General features: G+C 38.6%; 1 protein-coding gene across 3 annotated transcripts in view; it reads right to left on the bottom strand.

Annotated features, from left to right (window-relative positions):
• Window positions 1–16,127, bottom strand: part of TGFBR3 (transforming growth factor beta receptor 3) — a 100,422-nt gene extending 84,295 nt beyond the window's left edge. For all 3 annotated transcript variants that reach the window (XM_017729922.1, XM_017729923.1, XM_008630279.2), the window contains exon 1: window positions 15,952–16,127. In XM_017729922.1, coding sequence (XP_017585411.1) covers window positions 15,952–16,012 — 61 coding nt within the window. In that variant the 5' untranslated portion in view covers window positions 16,013–16,127. The remainder of the gene's footprint in view (window positions 1–15,951) is intronic.
• Between the last annotated feature and the right edge of the window lie 5,524 nt (window positions 16,128–21,651).

The raw sequence follows: 21,651 nt of genomic DNA, 5'->3' as shown, positions 1-21,651 counted from the left end.
TTTTTTGCATATATACTGCCTTTTACAGGAACACCATCAGGCCCAGTGACCTGCGATGCTTGTAACCCTTTTCTCCCTAGAACAATTTTGAATTCCACGACTTCTCCAGTTCCTATCTGTATAAACACCACATGTCACTAGGTCATCACAGCAGAAGTCCATGTAGTAGGAAGATAAAACACATCAGGCTTGTAAACACACAAGTGTTAACCCCTTTGACCAGATACTACCAAGTGTGCAAGCACAGTGACACCCAGCCCTGTGAACCTTGTATGGAGCCAATTACAGGCACAGGAAAAAAAGAAGCATATGCACCAAAACAGTTTATAAAAACAGAAGTGCTGGTCTTGAAAGACAGAGCATTACCACCAGAAAGCTACCTATATTTTTAGGTAACAAATATATTTTGTTTCAGAAAAATATTGCTTTAATTAAATACTACCTGTGCTTGTGGTGAGCTTTTCAATAAAAAATTACTTTCTTTGTAGGCATCCTATAGCTATGCTGTAGCGCTCAAATCAAGAAACTTTTGTCTTTTAGGGGTTATTCTTTCAACCTAAAATTGAGTTTCAGGCCCCTTCTTGTACCTAGGTGCAATAGCATTCCAAAACAAACCTATAAGCAGTAATACAACATTAAAGAACAGGTTTTTGTTATGTCAGAAATTATTTGCAAGTTAAAATGCATTTTATACTTACCCAGTTTTTAATTAAAATCTAATTTGGGGGCTATGTGAGTATTTCAATATTTCTTTGCCCCTCCTAAACTGTAAGGTTCTGTGGGATTTTTTTTTTTTTCTTTTTAAACCTTGGGTTTGGGTAGTCCACTCTATTAAAGAAAGTCTAAAGGGCATTACCCATACAAAGAGATGAAGGTCACTATCCAACTGGGCTCATTATCTCATTATATGGTCTAATTCAGTAATGTGTTTTCTTCCTGGATGTGATAATTAGCTTTCTTTGTTTCTTTGTGTTTCTTTGTTTTTAACAAAAACTTGTATCTTTTAAGGAAATGGTGAATCATTTTGGAAGCCTGTGTGCAATAAGAGTAAAAGTTACGACCCTTTCTAGTTCTTAAAATTTCATGGCCTCCACTTCCCAAAGCAATCTGCTCTTGGATCCCTGTTTTTAGGAAAACAGCTCCTAAAAAAGTATGAGTACCAATAAACTGAAATTTTCTGGTGAGAAACATCTCAATATGCAGATGCAGAAAATGAAAATTCATTCTAAATAAGCCACAAAATCCACAGAGAGACTATGTGTTTCCCTTTCCACAGAGGATTGAAATCATGGTAATATACTCACAGCTTAATCAGGTTAGGGCCAGTATGTATACTGTAACACAGCCAAGTCCTGGAATCATTACCTTAAACCCAGAATACATGCTAAAGACTTTAGCAGCACATGCTGCCTTCAACTCCCATTGGAATCTGTAGGTTCTTGCAGGGATGTTGAGGTTTTATTACCTCACAGGGTCAAGCTCTTAGTCCTTAATCAGGCAAGAATCCAGATGAAGTCCATGGGAGATTTGCCAGAGAAAGGACTAAATGGAGAGTGAGAAAGGATGACTCTAAACAAGTTGGGAGCAGATCTTTATACAGAGCAGAGAGCTTGCATATTGTACGCCTGATTCATAGGGAGTAATTTAGCTCACGCAGATGGCAGCCACATGTAAAAAGATTTGGCCGTATATATCCTATACTTGTGCCTCGTCCTCACTGAAAAGAAAAAGGCTCATCAGCAGACAGGCGTCAGTTCGATCATTTAAAATGTAAATTTTCACAGAATCAATCCAGAAATGAGATTTTTCAAAACTGTTACAGTAACATAAAGGGATAAATATTCACCTGTAAAATAAAATACTTACTAACTAACATCCTTGGGGGTTCTTTTCTGCCCACCAGCAATAAAACAAACCCCATGCCAAAACAAAATCATTCTCGATGAAAAAGTAAAATTGCTCACTTAGGAAATGTCTCTCAAAAGGCCATCTGCAACATCAGAGCTCTGAAATGAATCACTCACTAATGTATCTCTTTCCGTTCCGCGTGAGGTAAAGTTCTCTTTAAGGAGTTTCTTACTAAATGCCACCACTCACTCATCTTCTTTCTATCTAGGCAACAACTCACACTTCGCTCACTACAGCCCTTCTTCCCTGCCAAAACACCAAAAGATTTTCTTCTCCTTGACTTCCTTTTGCTCATTTCTTCCCTTATTAAGCACATGCCCCTTGTGTTATCCTACAGGATTTCTCCCCATATAGTTCTACAAGGGCAACTGAAGAAACAGAGATGTGGTTCTACAAGAGTTAACCGATTCCATATTTTCTTAATGTACTGCCCAGCTGCTTGTTAGCAGTAACCAGAAGGAGCACACACGTTGGCAGTTAACTGCTGAACGCATTTTCAAAACTAATAAGAAGCTGAAAACAATTCAAGCTCTGGACATGAGTACAGCATATACTCCCAGGCAAGCAGCAGATATAAAAGGAGAACTGAGATGGCCTCCATATGAAATCACAATGGCTCTTCTCCTCAAATAATCTTTTATTAACTTTTTTTTTTTTTTAAGGGAAGTTGGGGAAAGGAGTTTTAACTCAGGAAATAAGTCATTTGTGCCCAATGCTAACATAGCCTCTATAAGACATGTATCTTAGTATCATTGCTGCATGGAAAAAAGTCTCAGGGAACCTCAAAGCTGATTCAGGTTTCACAAAAATATAAAATGTTCACACGCACATCTGAAGTACTTCCCTTTCAGAGACCCCACAAGTGTAGAAATCCATCTTTCTGTATGGCAAGGGTTCAACTCCCATTTAAGGGCTTGCATGAAGGAAGCATGAGCCCCCTTGACACTACAGACAACAGGGAACACATGGAACCGACTGCCGGTGATGGAGGACAATTCCTTGTCTTTTCCAGTGCGTGAAAACTGTTGCTCCTTCTTCAACAAGCAAACAAACAAGACTTCAGGAAAAATATGCAGGTAGATTCTGTAAAAACTAACCACTAAACACTAACTAAATGTAAAAGTGCAAGATCACAGAAGCTTGCTTGTCCCCTGACTTAAATGGAAGCAGATACCTCAGTGAGCAGGATGGCTTTTTGCTTCCAACAGAAAGAACAACCAACAGCCCAGCCCTATATATGGGGTAAGCATTGAGAAACCTTTCAGTGAGACTTTCAAAGTGACTTGGTAACACTTACAACAGCACTATTTGTTTTCAAGTACAATCAGTAAAGGATAGTGTTATTCAGAAAACAGTCACAATATCCTGGAACTTACTAGATGCAAAATAACTTTGCAGTGCAGTCAGCAGTCTGAGGGGCCTCATACACGCTTTGCAAGCTTTCAAACAGTCCCCCAGAAAGGTGGGGGAATGAGTAATCTCTCTTCCTGCTAAATATTCAAAGTACACATAAAAGCTATCATTGAGTCAGCACTTGGTTGTGGCAATTCATCTGGTTTGCTGGAATTTATAACAGCCTGAAAGAGGCCACGGCTATGCATCTTACATAACCCCCTCCTTTTTTTTTTTTAATTACTACTATTATTTTTGTAGAATACCATTTAAGCAACCCATTTCAACATATTTGTGATTAGGAGGTAATAATCAGGTTTTGATTTTGGGGAAAAAACAAGAGCTAGGGACTGAAAAAACTTAGATATTAAACAAGCGGCATCTTAATACACACAAAAAACCAAGCAAAGAAACTAACACAGGGCCCAGCTAAACTATATGGTTGGGTAGAGTTTAACAAGCTCAAATGTTTCAGGCTTGCATTTGCTTACACTGTAGTATAACACACTGACTGTGAAGGGTTCCAGCTCACAGTCCAGAGAAAGACTGTTGCCCCTCATTTATTGAACAGTTTTCACAGGAAAAGTATAAAAGTTTCACATTGCACTGTACTGTGGCACATTTCCTTTTTGTAAGGTATTGCATATCCCTGTAGGAAACTAGCTGGCAAACCCTTGTTATGGGTAGAATTACATAAGTTATAAGAACAAAAAAAAGTGCTTCTGTCAGCTTTTTCATGTACTTTTGGGTAAGGATGTATAGCTATGCCAGTAAATCAAATCGTTTTGTTGCCATACATTCCAATTCTGACAGGCTATGTTTTACTTTGTGGTTATGTCTGACTGTGCCACCAGGTGAACCATAGATCAGCTTGCTCAAAATACTTGAACAATACTTCGATATTCTACTTCTGTAAGAGGAAATTCATTTTCCTCTAGAACAAACATGAGCTGCTGCAAAAATGGGAGGCTCCACTACCCTTGCCACTCACTTTCAAGGGTCCCTTATTTGCTCTAGCAATCATGATGGTTCAGAGAAAACCAGCCACTTCTAGGACTTCAAAAGCTCTCATGTGAGCACACAGGAGCCAGGCTGAAACTTATTTTTCCTATTAGTGGACCAGTGGTTTAAATTCATTGAATGGAATGGAAGTTAACACCTATTCTTTCACTAATACCTCATGAGATCTGTGGTAATTTACTGTCCCTACAATGCAGAGGCAGTCTTAACATTACACTGCAAGGCAAGTTACTTGGTGAAGCATAAGCCTGAGTGTATCCTGCTTTAGAAAAGCCACCGCCCCCTACTTACCAACTGAAGCACGGTATCAACATTTTCTAATTGGATACAAACAACTGAATAACAAACACCCCCACTCCCTCCCCCAAGGACAGCACAGACCTGACTCACGCTCAGAGAGAACCCAGGCAGAGCAGTTCGACAGTCCCACTACTGACAGCCCTACCACCAGTGCCACAAGTTTGGCTGGAAAAGAACCAAGTTCTTGTTGAGGACAAACAATCCTTTTCTCTGGATAACAAGGCTACAGTAACTAATTGAATATATTCAGAAATGTAGCACAGAAGTGTACTCTAATCTACCAGCTTTTAAATTATACTTAATATTAACCATTAACAGTTCAGTTAGTCCCCTTGGACAGTTTACTGCAGTTTTCATTCATCATAAATGCAGAGAGACCCCATATGTCACCCACTACCCACTGTTCAGCCATTGTACGAAAAAGAAATGTTTATCTTTAAAGCTTCCAATGTTACTGCACCGTTGCATTTAAACGTTCTTTGAGATCATTCAGGATATTACAAAGATGGTTGTTTAAAACGTCTCTTCCAGCTGTTCTATGTGTATATTAGGAGCATTACAAAGGCATCAAATACTCATTAGTGATGAGATCATCCTAACTAAAAAAAACATACTAATACACATCTTGGATACAGACAATTACAGTGAGGTATTGAACACAGGAGGAAGAACATACCCCCAAGTAAAGAGGGGAGCAGAGAACATCACACTCATTGCAGGGTCCCACCAACAGTGAGCAATAGCATGATTTCCCTTCACTGGCACAACAGCCCCTGCACAGCAGGTTCTCAGTAAATCTCTCTCCAATGCCACCAGCCGTGGCCTATTTAACAAAATAGCCCAGAGGACCTAACAAGAAGCAGCTTTGAAGAAAAAGCAAACAAACCCATGTGTCGCCAGTGGAGAAGGCATGCCAAAAGACTTCAGACCAGAACACGAGTTTTGTTACCATTTCAGGGCATGAACCCTAGGATTAAATCCATTAAGAAAGATGGATCTTTCAAATTTCTCCCATTAAATCTTCCTAGAGACATACTGCTATACAACTGTATCAGGATCAGACACCTACTCATTGGTTTAGAATGGAATTAAAGGGGAGAAGACACAGCAAATCTGCAGAAAGTTATGGTCTGAACATGAACCTGTTCTGTCTGCAGCATTTGTAGCCCACCAAGCAACAAACGAAATCCTCAGAAAAGCATTCCAGCAAGGGATGCCACCAGGGAGCATGGGGACACCAGTATAGAGGCTGGTTCCTTCCAAAAATTTAAGGAAAGAAACTGGAAGAAGATGACAACACAGGTATCAGAACTGAATCAACTTAATTAGTTCAGTCAACTAGCACAAAAAATGTAGATTGCTCCAATTAAATTACTTCAGTCCACTAGCCAAAAAAGCACTGATTCATTGCTCAGAAATCCTCCCTGGTAAATCCTGATTTCATTCCACTTCTTCTTTGGGCAATCTTGTCAAATCATAGACAGTTACATGAATGCTTGACCCATAAAACCATCTCAAGTGCATTATTATTTCTCTGGAGAAAGAGGGAAGATACATTCTAGGACTCTTCAAGGCAGAAAAAAATAAAGGAGTTCTTTGTTAGCAACTTTTACTGGAAATGTTTTAGACAATTTTTTTGGTTAATCCTTTACATAGTGCTTGTGTAATGTTGAAACAAACAGAAGGATAAGCTGGTTTGGTTTTCTCTGCATACAAGAAGATTTTAACAACACCATTAAGCAGTTCAATACTCAGAACTGTTTCATTAGAATTCTTTTTTCCTGAATCATATCAATAAACTTGAAGTTCAGTCTAGTATTTACAAGAGCTGACTTATAGGCTTCTTGCTGCAAACATACTTTTGAGATCCAGTAAGAGTATCAGAGACCTAGAATCAAGTAACTTTAATTTTTAAAAATGGTTTTATTCAAAATCAACCTTCACAAAGGCTTAAACATTGTTTTATCTTGGGCATGAAATTGCTGACAAAAACCTTAGTTTTGCTAATTTCAAAAAAATAAAAAAGATTTCAAGAGAACACAAGTAACACAACCAGATCTTTTTCAGGGTTGCTTTTATTTTTCTGTTACTGGCATGAAGTAATCCTTATTCTGACATTTCAGTTACTTTTTTTTCCTTGGTAAAGAAACCATTACTAAAGTCAGATAACTGGCCTTTTAACCAGGAGGCACTGCAGAAGCATTTGTCAAGTATTACAATTAAGACAATTGTAATCTTCTGAAAAACCTCAGAGACCTTCCTATGATGCAAACTTGAGCTCTCTTACTTCCATCTGTGATGGTAAATGTGATCACAGAGATCAAACACTAGCACTGGGAGAATGAAAATGAATGAAGCCAACAATATGGCCATGAGCACTATTTTAGCATTTTGGCCTAGTTCCAAAAAGCAACTGAGACAAGTAATTTCCAAAGTAATCTCTGAACAGTTTTCTTGCCAATTTACTCAAATACCCATTACTTTTTCAGCTTGAAGGTAAAAATATCCCACAGAAAAATTAATTACTGCTTTGAACTCATTAGTGCTATAAAAGAGTATTTTGCCAGACTGACCTAACATTTCAAAGCAGAAGACACAGAAATCTGGCAACTTTTACAAATTATACAGTTTAACAAATCATCTCCAGAGTCAAAGTCTACCCTAATGCAGGAAACTGAAGCCACACATTAACTTGTATCATGTTGCTCAAACTATGTATGGGATTTAACACAGTACTACCTGCTGCTGTAAGTTGTCTCCCAGTGATGCAAGAAATGAGTTGCATTTCACCTGAAAATCCTTTCTGGTACAGTCTCAGATTTCCCACTTCCTTGCCTTAGTATGATTGATTCTACTTCCTGCAAAAATAGTTCGGGTTTTTTTTTTTTTTTAATGAGGATTGGCATGGCAGGTAGAGAAAAAAGAAGTTACTCCATGAGTTAAGACACTTCTCAGAATATCATAATTAATCTATGACTTGCCAAAACTTCAACCACGTTGTTCCTTATCAGAGATCACAACAAACTTCTGCAGTTCAGCATCCATGAGTCTAAAAATAAGCAAAATAGGCAAAACGTCTGACAGTCCCTTAAATAAAACCTTTGCCATTTTCCTACCTCCAAAAAACGGCAGAGGGAGGTTTTGAAGAATTAATGAGAACACAGCAGTTTGCAACAATGTGATCCAAGTACTTTAAAGTGATTACGTTGGCTCTTCAAACAGTCCTGCATGGAAGATGCCAGGGTTGAACACATCTGTTTTACATATCAAGAGACCAAGATGGAGAGATGAAATAACTCGTGGGGAGATCACAGAGAAAGTCACAAATCCAGATACAAGGCCTTTCATCTTTCAGTCAAAAGCAGAAGCTCATAGATTAGCCCTATTCATTTAATACAGCTCTAGCCATCGGGCACGGGGACTCCACAAGGAGAACAAGTCCAGCTGGTGGTCCAGCATCCCTGCGCTCTCCTTCAGGACTCCCTGCTCATGGCTGAGCCACAGCTGGAAGGATCTGCTCTGACAGCCCTAACTCGCTCCACCCTCTCCCAGAGGTCCTTCAGACACAGGCATTTACAGTCAGCCACCACAGAGGATGAATACACACACATCGAGTCACACAGGGCTGCTGTGCCTTGGCTCTGTGAAGAGTGCACATCACTCCATGGGCAGGAGAAGACTCCACCATGGTCCTCAGACACAGCAGCACCTGTCCAGCCATGCCCTGAGCCACAGGGAGCTTTGATGCTACAGAGCAGATGTTTCTCAAGAGTAACCAGGAATTGCCCATTTGGAATACACGAACATCCACAAATATATAAAATGTGTGACCATTGCTTTTAAAGTCCTTCATCTTCTACAGATTTCCTTAAAGCAACCCCAAATTTGCAAACAGAACTATGCTAAGCTACTTCAGCAATAGTTAAATTTTCAAATAACCTTTTCACCTTTATCCACTTTAATACAATTCCTGAAGTCTAAAGAATCACCAAGGCATTGTGACACTAAGTGTCCAGTCACTCCCCACTGATTTTTACACACTAATGGAAGGGACACAATCTTGTGAAGGAAACTTGACGTAGTAGCTAGAATCAAAGTAACTTGAGGAGCATCTCTAGTAGGACATACGTATTACTGCTCCATTTAAATTAAAAGTAATAAAAAAGAAAAATTTTATTTATTCCGAAACAGATTGCATCAATCATCCTTTCCAGACACAAGGCAAATTTAGTGATCCAGGAAATGAAGAAAAAGAAAAGAGGAAAAGAAGTGAAAATAACAATAAAAATAAATTCTTCACTCACTCTCAACTCCAACTGTTAAGAAAAATGCATTAATTTAAAATTTAAAAAGAAAATAAAAGAAAAAACCACCACCAAAACACCAAACCTGCTTCAGATGAAAGCAAACTTTTCACTGAAGAGATAAAATGGCAACAAACCTTACATATGTTTCCGTCGCCCAACCCCGAATTCCTTTATTTGTTACTTCTCTGCACTACTTCAAATAATGAGAGTAATGACATTTTCAGTTTAGTTATTTCCATCCCTGACAGGTAAAATCCCTTTTTTATTAAATGCCTATTAGTAAGTCTCACAGTGTGGAGGCTGCCAAAAAAAGGAACAATAGCTCCATCTTTTATAAAGTACACTTATGAGGAACAGCACATTGTGCTTAAAGCAGCTGCACTTCATGGCATTATTAAAAACCTTTGCTTTTGTCACCTGGGGTCAAAATTTATCCTTGGTGAAATTCCATTGACTTAAAACAAATTTACACCAAAGACGAATCCAACTCAATGCCTTCAGGTAATGAAACATGGTACAGTCTTTGTGCTAAATATATTTTTTTTTCACTCCAAATTCATCTCTCCTATGACAGCCTAAGGGACTTCAGTTCTTTCTGTCGTTAGCTACAGAGGATGAAATTATTTCTCGTCTTTGAAAAGGAATGTGTCTGATCCCTGTATTTTCTCTACACTATAATATAACCAGTAGCAAAATAACAGCATTGAATCATACAAGCATATTGCAGTGGAAGGAGCTTATAAAAGAAAAAGATTTGCAGAAATTCAGTACAATTTTCATGTGAAAATAGCAATTGTTCTTCTAATAGCAGATGCTTCATTTCTTGTTGAGACACCCCAGGATCACATTCAGGAATGCTGGGTTTGGGGTGCTACAGCCTTTGAAGCCTAATCTTTAGTTAACTAAATAGGCCCTTTTCACTTTTTTATTAATTAAAGGGATCAAGGGTTCATTTTATTTATAAGACAAATGACAGATGGAGAAGCTAAGAAAGAGTTAATAAGGGCCTGCTATACAGAAAGGATATTAAAAGATCTACAAGCAAAACCTCAAATCCCAATTCCCTTCAGAAAACAAAAGAATTATTTTTAGCAAAGTATTTATAAAATAATTATGTGAAGCTTAGAATTTGTTAAAGACAAGTTTCTCTTTTAAAAAAAATTGAATAAATTTCCTTAGAAAGACAAGGATTAATGCCATTCCCCATTCTGTGCCATAAAATTTTCCTCAAAACTACTTTTCATCAGTGGAGAACTTCTCCCCAGAGACCCTCAGTAACGCTGCCATTTGCCTGCATCTACACAATTTGAGTACTGCATTATGGGCTTCTTATTTCTTAGGATTCCTTTGGCATCACCCAGAGTCAGTTTTAATCAAAGAACCAGATAGTCATGTTTAGAGATAAATGCTTGGGTTCAGCAAACACTTCAATATACACTCAGCTGTTCTGCTCAATCAGGACCCACAATCCCACATCCTACTGCTCCACATGGGTGCAGAATTGTGCAGAATTCTGCTGAAATTCAACTGCTTTTAGCTTAATAGCCTTGCTGATACAGGAAAAATGAAATCTGCTCAGTTCAAGCCATTCCAAGTCTGTGATACAATTACCTCTTTGAAAATACATAACCCTTCTCTGTATCCTGACTCTAAGTTCTTCAGAATTTTTGTGGGGGTTTGGAAGATAAAATACCACTATTTATTCATAAAGCACACAGAAATGGCACAGGATTTGGCGCAATTCAGTTGTTGAAAGACAGACAGATGACCAGATTAAAAATGTAATTTACAAAGGAATAGATCACCATGCAGCAGAAGAATGCTGAAGAAACTCAAGTCAGGGGACACAGATTTAGTCTAGCTTCCGAGTTTTAATCAGTCTTTGTATTTAAAGTGCTCACTTAAAACAATTTACTGCTTGAAAGGTATTATGGTCTGTGTGAAATTAAAATTAACTATATCTTTTTTAATGTATATTTTGGCATCTCAAGGTTACCTCACAGAGCTCACTGACATGAAGTTAGGAATTCATCATTTTCTTCCCTATCAGATAAACAACTGATATTAAGATGTTTCGAATCACCATCAGGGCGCTGAAAGAATAAAAAAATTAGAACAATTTCCACCTTTAATAGCCAGTCATTGGTTTCTCAATAGTATTTCTCAGAACTGAGAGCACGTTAGCCTCCCATGAAGAGGGTGACCACTCCCTTGCAGCCCCTGCAGGAGGGCTCACAGCCTTTCCAGCATGGACAGCACAGGAACCAGCCCTCTGCTCCTCTAATTCTGAGACTGCAAATCTTCAAATGTTCTTAGTGATGGTTCATCTCATCCTCAAAAGTCTAAATACCCAGACCATAAAGGGATAGGAGTAGGTGATTTTACAAGGGAGGCAGAAGTCAGCTGATTATGAGAAAGTGAAGGGAAAGGGAGGTAGAGAGTGAAATCCTCATCCATTCAAAAGCTGCAACCAGCCTGTGCTTTACTTCAGTCCTAGGAATTCAAGATCCAGCCTCTGTCCCTTGGTTCTCATCCTCTAAACAATTTAAACAAACAAAAAATTCCACACCTCTGGCAACAAATACTTTGGGAAAAAAATTTAAATTACAACCTAATTACATCTGGGAAATATCCAGCAACCACTGTTTAAAATAGAAGGAAATTTGTGTAACTCCCAGTATTAATTTCTATTTTTTTTTAGATCATGTCCTTCACCTTCCAGTTGAAGGTTTTTCTACTACGCTTTGAAGAATCCTATATTGCTTTTGGAAACACAGTGTTCAAGGTCAGGGGAAGTTCGTCTAAAAAAAAAAAAAGCAAAAGTAGATGTCATGACAAGGCCTGTTTGTTCCTGTTGTTATGCTTATTAACATGGCACCCATCACCACCATATCTGGGGGGCACAGATCCAAATGATACATGAGCTTGCAAGTGGACAGTCTTACTGAAAATGAAGCACACATGCTCCAAACAATGTAATACTACTTATAAGAACAAGTATGTAGAAAGAAAGAGAAAACAGCTAGGATTACAGTAGAGTGGAAAACCAGGGAATAAAGAGCTGTTGGAAGAAAACCATGAAGACAGACCTAACCTGAGCATATAAACCAGTAACCACGGTATTACAGAAAAAAGGTAAATTCTTGAATATATCCAATTCTTACAGGGTCTTCATCTGCTTGGCCACAACCAGGAAACTCTGTCATAGGAGAGAGGTGTCTAGAAGGCAAGCACAGGCCAAATATCAGGGGGGCTGAAGGAAAGTGAACATGGCTACATGGGCAAATGCTGGTTGCTATCAGATAGCATAGCTGCACTGCTTTCTCAGCAGCAGGGAGGATTTGCACCAACAGAGGATTGACCCCAGAGGCTGGAATGAGAACCTTTGGCCAGTGCAGATCCAGAGGCTGTATGTATCACCCTTCTGTCTTCTTTCCAGCCAAAGAGTAATGCAGCAAAGAAAAAAGGAAAAATAGAAGTTCAAGTTAAAAAATGTTCCCATTCTCTCATGGAAGGACCTGTCTTGCTGAAGGTTTGGCCCTCAGGGTCTAGGGCAGGTATGCATTTCAGTTGTCCTCTAAGACATTTTATTAAGACATGCATCATGCACCCAACTGAACAAATTTGCCAGCAAGTAAAATAAATATGTTCCAGCCTTTGATTTAAGCCACATTAGGACATAATATTTTTGCTCCAAGATTACAAAGCCAGACTAACTTAAGAGGTTATCCAAGGCCTGGATAACTGTGTGCAGTTCTGAGTGTTTGTATGGAGTTCCTACTGCAGGTTGCCAGACCTTAATTTAATCCCACTTCAAAAACTTAATTCCTTCAGTCAGGCAGATAGCTTGCCAGCAGTTCTTCTCTCCATCCTGCCTCTGACTCTCCATGAAGTAGAAAAATCTCAGAGTAATCAAGGTTTTCTTTACAGTGTTTTTCTGTCTAATTGAAGCTGTATAAATACAGACTTACAAGAAATCCACATACAAGACGAAAGCAAATCAGATTCACATAAGCATTTAGCTACATACATCCAAGTAGTATGAGGAGGTAGAAAAACAGGCAAATATTCTTTGAATATTTATATAGACCATTTTCAATGCAGTTAGTGAGGTGTAATCTTCAAGCTATTGGCATGAAAAACATGCAAGTCTGTGACTCATCTTTGACAATCCATCTCTGTGCATCATGTCATGTATCTCCAGGGTTTTGGGGGTTTTTTGATATATTTAACACATTAGTACCTTAAAGAGCAAGAATAAAAAGAAAGAAACTAAACAGAACATAGATTCTGTCTAGAAGCTCACTTACACTGAAAATACAAGAATGCTGAAGATATTGTAAAGTCAGAAAAAAAACCCTAGACCAGTAGCAACAGTTTCAGTGTAGGACTGGCAAACAAAAGAAAGGTGTGTTCTGCTGCAGCAGCCTGACTTCTTCAGAAACAAAGAGCAAGCTGGCAAAGGGCTCAATGTATAAAAATCAATACCCTAGGGAGGTGGCATGCTGCCCCCTGCCTCCCCCAGGCTCCACCACAAGCATGCAGGGATTTTATTTATACTTCTTAACTTTATTTAGACTTCTAGTTTTATTTATACTAGTACATTAGTGGTTCAAGACTGAAAGAGCACGGGTTCTGTACACTGGCAATTAAGAGCCAAGCCTGCAGTACCCTGGCCATCACGCTGACCAGAGCTCAGGGGCCTCTGCCACAGCTTTTTCACGTGACTGGAACTCATTGCTTGCTCCCACCTGTTCTTCACCTAGAGACACAAACTCCCTGCATTTAAAGTATAAGTGTTTGCATTAACAGGACTCGAGATCTCAAGTTGCAGAAGCTCTACCTAAATAACCTTCAGAGAGCTGTCCTTCCTTAGTTTTAATTATATCTGCCTGACATCTCTTTCCTCTTCATCATAGTCCATCAGTTCTTGCTCTTATCTTACTGTATTCATTATGCTCTGTAAAGGACATTAACTAGTTGTTCTCATTAAGAATTTATTGAAAAAAATTTAAAAGCATGGAGGAAAACCAAAATACAAAGGGAGGTACTGCCAGAAACCACAAAGACAGTGCTTCCTCACCTTCCCCCAACAAACTGTGACCCTTCCTACTCTCTTCAGCTAACTTCTTCCCATTCAGATAGAGGGAAGAATCAGTCTCCAAGAAAGAAAGAATTTGAAATTAGCCTTCCTCCAAGCAGGGTACTGGACTAGACTTCCAGAGGTCCCTTCCAGCCAAAATAATTCTGTGACTCTACTTATGAATAAGCATCTGATTGAATCCAAATCTTTTTAAGAGTTTGTTTCAAGAATATCTGCCAGAGGAAAACACAGAATTGGGGAGTAAAACCAAAAAAACCACAATAAATTTCAAGACAGACATGTTTTCTGAACACTGAATAGCTTTCTAATAGTAGTACAATTTGATAACACTTTTAAATCAGTGAGTTTTAATTAAAGCTGGTGTTAAGAGGTAAGCTGCCTTGTTAGGCAAGCATTCTCCTCAGCAGCAAAACAGAATTATGGTTGTGATCAATTAAAAAAGCTTTTATTTTTTGCACTGGCACTTCCTTTTAGAGTAGATTTTTACACATCTAGAATGATTGGGATTTGCTCCAAGTAATGGCTCTTCTCAGCCAAGAGCAGCATTCATGTCCTCAGCTGCAGCCGCAGACACACTCAGACACACCCGGTATTGCTGAAAGTCTGTCTGTAACGAAGCTGTTGCAAAATGTTAGCATCACGTACTATTAAACAATCAAAGTTACTAATGTTGGATGGATGCCTTCAAGGAGGTCAAACCCAGAGAAAGTCCCACAAGGCTTGAGGGCTTGAAACAACATAATTTTCCATGCTGAAGATGAAATGAAGCCAAATTGTAACACATTTAATTGCTCAGCCTTGTCTCTTCCAAAGCTGGTCATCTTTTCCACAGTGAGGACACTTCATATTTAAGCAAGCCATCTGTCCACTGTCCGCTTTTCCCACTGTCTCATTTTGACTGGCTGTATATCCACTTGGCCTCTTCTCCAAAGACTCATGCTGTACACAAGCTGGACACATAAGAGGCTTCCCCTTGCAACCACAGAAAGAACTTTGACAAACAAACATACTGAGTAGAATCACTTCAGTGCTTGAAGAAACGACACTATAAACTATGTACTTGAACTCCACAGATCTTTCCTTTCTCTGTCATAAGTTATTGCAACATACTGTTTTCAAAATCCCCAGCTAGGCCAAAATGTGGGACAGCAACAATCCCCTTAAACGGCAATGCATGTTCCTAACCTACAAGAACTCCATTAACACTGACAACTGTTATTAAAAGGTTTTTGCCATCAGCACTGATGGTTAACTATAAACAGATTAGACAACTGTCAGGAACGACCGAGGTGAGGTTTATTCCAATAATCCAGGAAGGATGGACAGACTCAGTGATGTATTATGAACCTTACTGGGATTTTGTGAGATATATTTTTTATAAAGTCAAATAATTGGGTCTTAATTCCAGATTATAGGTCTTGGAAGCAGCATGGAGCTGAGCTGGTACACCCTTTCAGCCCAACTCTAGAGAGACTCTAGCAGCCTCAGCTCCACCAACACAACCCTGCACCTGGGGAAATAAATCCAGCTTCTTGACAGAGCCAATAGTTCATCATGCTGGCAGAGCTACCCTGCTTCCACTCCCAAAGGCTTTCATATCAACCCTCCCCTTTATAATATATGTGCACCATGCAATTTTTACAAAATAAGTAAGTAAATAACTTAATTCACATTACTACTGCAGTTCTTAAATTATTTTAAGGGTGAACATAGGTGCAAGAAAACATTCTTATAGGAACAGCATTGTTTCTCACATCATATATGATGCAATTATGATCACAATAGTTTTATTGAAAACCTAGACATAAACAAACTTTAGGTGACCTACATTTTTTCAGCATGAAAAAGTATTTTTGATCAACAGTTCTAAATATGCACGATCAGTTACACTGAATGCATGATTTACATAATACCACCTACCTGCAGCTGCAAAGCACAAAACGATCAAAGCAAACACTGAAGTCACACAACTTGACGACATTTTTGTAAATGCTGTGTCTTCTCAAATCAAGTTCCTTTGTAGCTCTTCATGTAGATTTACTTTCTTTGAAATTTGTGGTGTGCTTTGAAATCAGATCTTCTGGACTTTTAATTGCCTACAGAAAGAAGTAAAAGTAAATATTAATACAAATACAACTTACAGAAATGTTACTAGGTATTTAAATTATCTCTCTTTTAAGAAGAAAAACAGAACTTTCTCAAAGGACTACTAGAGGAATGCATTTTATATTGCCAGATACCCTAGGTACCAGTGGCCTAGTACTCTTCCCCCTGTATTTCAGTACTTCTTTGCAGATGTTGCTCCCTTATATTATATATTGTGCAAGTTAGGATCTACTTGGAAGTGAGATCCCAGAGTCCTTTCTGTCAGCTAATACCAAAGTCCCACTTGAAGCCTGCCAGTGGTACTCACACCCTCAGACATGTTTATTTTAAGTAATCAGACTTTCTCTGGGGCATATAAACATTTTTTGCTTCGTTATCTGCTACTACCTTTATTATAGCATGGAGAAGTGTTTCACATGTGCTCTAGCTGGTTTACAGGTAACTCGATTTAATTCATCATTTCTCAGTATGACAAACTTTGAAAACTTTTCAATGCCACTTGACACTAAATATAAACATAAAACTGGTCAGAATCTTTATTTTAAGAGATTTCAAGAGATGATATACCAGGTCAGTTAAACAACTCTAGTGTGCTATACTAACAAACGACAATACAGCTGATGCCTGCAAGCCTTACAAACATTGAAAATTCTGACCCCAGAATGCATGCTGCAGATTTTGGAGGGGAAATGCTTAACCAGATCCACAGTATCCTCTTCCACCTTTTTTTTTAAATCTATTCTCAGTCATTTAGATGTCTAGAATCAGATTACACACCAAGAAGGTAAAGAACCAGAATGTCAGTATTGTGTTCAGTCAAATAAAAAATTGTATCTACTTTACTTCATTACCAGCCTTTGGGAGCAGATGACAGATGGTGCCTTGGCAACCACTAACACTCACCATAAAGCAATGCAAGCAATTACAAACCCCCATTATGGGGCTAAGTGATAGCAAAATGCTGAGTCAGGACCAAAAAATCTAAAACTGTGGCAACATGAATACCATTTAAAAGGTTCTTGCTGACATTAAAATGGAATTAAGCACAAGGACAAAGGGCCAGATTCTGCTATACAGTGTGTGCCATGCTGGGCACCAGCAAAAGTCTGCTCAACAAAAAACCTGCACCTAGACCAGCACTCCTTGGGCTACGAGGAAAACACGAGAAACTCCTCTGCAGCATTTCTCCACGGGTTATTTGGCAGGGACGACACTGCTTTGTGTGCAGGGAGCTGCATCCACACACCTGAAAGGGCTGTCAGTGCCCAAGGCCAGAACTCCAGCCTCCAAGAGATTCTTCACTTGGCACCCAACTCCTGGAACCTCCAACCGGTCTTGGCAGCTCCTCAGATTCCACCTGGAAGGTGGGAGGAAAGCCCAGGAGCAGCTCTGCAGGCTGCTGGGAGCACCCAGACACACTTCTGCAGGACAGCAGTGTATGGGGCGAGCAAGGAGCTGACCATCTGTCACAACATGGGGTTCATGCAGGTCACTTTCAAGCTCAGTGTCCCACGTAAGATGCACTTTTGGCAAAATGGCAAGACATGACAAATACTGAGCATCATTTGGGAAGTCAAATATAAACTGGAATAATTTGCTGCTATTTCTCTAGATGAAAAGAAACCTAATGCTACCTGGTGATAGTATTTGGTTGCAAATTCAAATTTTAAATGCTGCCATAAAGAAAAATTATCAAATAGAGCAAATAATGAGGTTTCTCATCAGTGTTATCTACAGAAGACCATCATAATGTTCTGCAAGATGTCATGTGTGCAAATAGGCAATGAAGAAGCATTCTGAACCCCAAGTTACTGGTGTGCAATCATGTCACCACCAACATTAACAAACAGAAGAGAAACCAGAAAAAGAGCAACTACAGCACATACACTAATATATCAAATAGAAAACACAAGACTTGACTTTGATCACTGTCCCATCAGCACAAACCTCTCATTCTTTAGTGACATTTTTATAAGGCACCAAGTTGGATAGAAAGAGGGAACACAGGGAAACAACTGGAGAGAAAGCAATGGTGTTTAGAATCCTATTCTGACCTGAGCATCTAAGTATGTTAAAATGTCAAGTTTCAATTCAACTTTGATGAAAGTCTTTTTGAAAAAGACAATTTAAAAGGCAGAGAGAACACATACATATTTCTGTCTGTATGAGTAATTTGATTCCTACCACAACCCACTGACCAATACATTTCCATGGTATAACTAAGAGCTGCCAGTATATGACTGAAAAGCCCTAAACTTCTACCCTGATTCTGCCAGTTCATGAAGGGTGAATAATGAAGACTTAAATGAAAATTTGAAAGGGCTTTCTGAAGAGTGAGCTCCCTTGCTTGAAGACATGCATTCACAAACTTAAAAAGGAAGGCAAATAGCAAACAACATGAAGAGGTGACAAACTGACAGTCAGCTTCATGAATTTAGGATGAATGATACCCAAACTGTCAGGTTCGCAGCTGCAATTTAAGCCAGAAGACAAAACTGCTACTAATAACTCATTTAAGAATAAACCTACTAAGCAGGCAATTTGTCAGTATTTTGCAAAACCTGATCATCCTCACTTATGACAGGAGTCAGCTACAAAGCTGCTATTAAGTGACCATCTGACAGTAGCAAACAGAAACAAACCAACAACAATAAAAAAAAGAACATGAGAAAATTAAGATGTGGTGCAAAATCTGCCAGATTTTGCTTCAGTCTAAGGCCTGCTGTCACTAAAAAAACATGTGAAACCTGCAAACTAGGAAAAGTAGAGCCACTCCACAATATAGGAAGACATTTCCTTTGAAATAAGAGAAGAAAGCTGTGCAAAGGGATAAGGAACATAAACTATTTATCCAAGAAGTAAACACAACTGCTAGTCAACTTGAGATTCAAAAGAAATTTCCAAGAGAATCATCTTTTCCTTTGGGGTATATCTGGGTGGCTATTTTTGTAAATGAGGTCACAAAAGGGCATATTAAAAGTATAACCAAAAAATCCCCATGTGGAAGAGAAAGAAGGAGACATGAGAGCTTTGTGTTTACTAAATATGTTTTCATGCCAATGCTTTATACTATGACAAGCTGCAAGGAAGGCTGGCAAAAGAGGGCACCTGAATCAAAACCATTGAAGAGCACAGGATCATTTTCAGTGAAATTTGCTGTTGTAAAGGCCACTAGTCCTGCTAAAAGTGAGTGTCTAGAATGCACAAAGACCCTGTTTCATTGAGGGAAAAAAAAAAAAAAAATATATACATATATATATATATATGCAGATCCAATCAGGAAGGAGTGCCACTGGGAACATCAGGAAGAATCTTACTACTACTACATTCTATTATTACTTTATTATTACTTTATATTTTTTTACTATTTTTTTATTTTTACTATTTTTTTACTTTTTATTTACTATTTATTTACTATTTTTTTACTATTTTTTTACTATTTTTTTACTATTTTTTTACTATTTTTTTACTATTTTTTTAGTTTTGAAAGAAGACTGGAAGAATGGAAGGGGAGAAAACACATTTTGAAGCACATAAGAACAAGGAGAGGAGAAAGCATAAGGTTTTAATTTGGTTTCAGCTAGGAGCCTCTGATGCCCATGAGAATTTTGATACACAAGGCTTAGCTAGAACCCAGTGAAAAGCATGGTGCTTTTGAAAGATACCGAAGTGCGCTGACTGGAAGGACAGATCTCATTGCTATGCTAAGCTAGAGGACAACAAATGCTCCTTAATTCAGTGGTATTTAAAGCAATCTAAATTCATTAGAGCCAGCAGCAGACAAAATACAAATCACTTGAGTGCACTACTGTTTTCTCTCTGCCTTTCACTAACAGAAATAGTTTTCTTTGGAAAAATCTGCTACTCATCTTCCTCAGAATTTCAGTCTTTAGATTTTTTAAAGCTATCCTTTGAACTAAAAAGTCACCTCTAATACTACAACAAGATGGAAGAACTCACAGGTTACAAGCATGATGCTTACTCTTAAAAAAACACCTTTCCCTAAGGATTTTCCAGTCCTTACTGACAGGCACTCCCAGACCATAAAGCTCTGTGGCCTATGGATGACTTGTTACTAAAAAATCACATGCTGCACTGTTCTGCCACTAGCAGAAATGTATCCACCCCCACACCAGCCTAATGCTCTCCCGAAAGGGCATGGGACTCTGCTCTAAAGTGCTTGAGGAACTATAAATGAAAATGAACAAGTGTACACCCAGGGATTAAGCTTCAGGACATTTGAGCACCTTTCTGCTCAGTCTGATTCTGTTCTGTCCTTCTACCCAAGTACCTATTATGTACTGGGTCTTCTTGAAATCAGCAGTCTCCTTAGCTTCAACTTTTGCAAACTTTTTTTCTCTTGGTAAATTTATTTTTGCTTACTTTTTCAAAGCTTCGCTGCCCAGTCCAACCTGGTGAACTGAGCGACAGATTCTGGGGTGTTTCTGTTTCCTATTAAAGGCTTCTCTAGAATAGGAATTTGCCACATTTCTTGCTGAATTGGAAACTTATTGTTTTATTCACCCCTTTTATTTCTGTTGCCTTAAGCCCCTTCCCCAACAGCCACCATTAACAGCGCCATTAATCAGCGCCTACCTTTCCCATACAAGTTCTTCCCTGCCTTAACTCTGTCCTTCTTGTCTAAACTTTTCCTTTACTGCCTGAAGAATAACTTCCACTTCCTCTCCTCCTTATCAACATGGACTCTGGTAATCCCCTCCTCTTTCCATGTGTAGTGCCAGAGGTTGCACAGCTCTCTACAACACTGCTAACAAACACTTCTTTACCAAAGCAAGCCAAAAATCCTCCTTCTCTAAGTCACATCACAAGTCCCAACAAAGTGAATGGGGATACTTGAGCAAAGCCAGCAGGATCTGCCCCTTTGTGTTGTTTTGCCATAGCAACATGAACCCAAGTTTCTAGGCCATCCAAGGCAGCCTTCACAGCCAAAGCTTTTTCACTTTTTGTTTGCTTGTTTTACGCATGGCAACCATTTCACTGATTTAACCGGTTTTTCTCCCACTTGTCCAGGTTGCTTCCCTATGCGAATGCAATGAATGCATGCGTGCCATGTGTAAGTAAAAAAAAAGCAATCATTTGTAATCAAGTACACCCAATCTCAAGTAAAAAAAACTAACACAATAGTTAACTGTATGAGTAGTTCTATAAACTTAGGAATAGCACAGTTTTTGGAAGAGTTTATTTATAACCCTACTCCTATTAAATATGCATTTTTGAAGATATCTTTTTTTAATTAGCTGACATTTATCATGTCAATTCCGCATGATTTGCGGACATAGAGGTTGGAAAGCTGATTAATAAGATTAGAATTAATGTTCATGTGGAACTGAAAATTTGTACATATTTTTAAATGCCTATGTCCAAGGCATATACACAAAGTCCCACCATTCAGAACTCAAAATAGTAACTTATTCATAAACTATAACATAGATTTTGGTTTAGAAACAACAAAGTGGTTTCATTTTCAGGGAATATATGAATAGTAATAAAACT

Source organism: Corvus brachyrhynchos, unplaced genomic scaffold, assembly GCF_000691975.1.
Source record: "Corvus brachyrhynchos isolate BGI_N302 unplaced genomic scaffold, ASM69197v1 scaffold101, whole genome shotgun sequence".
NCBI lineage: Eukaryota > Metazoa > Chordata > Aves > Passeriformes > Corvidae > Corvus > Corvus brachyrhynchos.
Note: the sequence above shows the minus strand (reverse complement) of the source record. Positions and strands in the feature narration are given on the sequence as shown.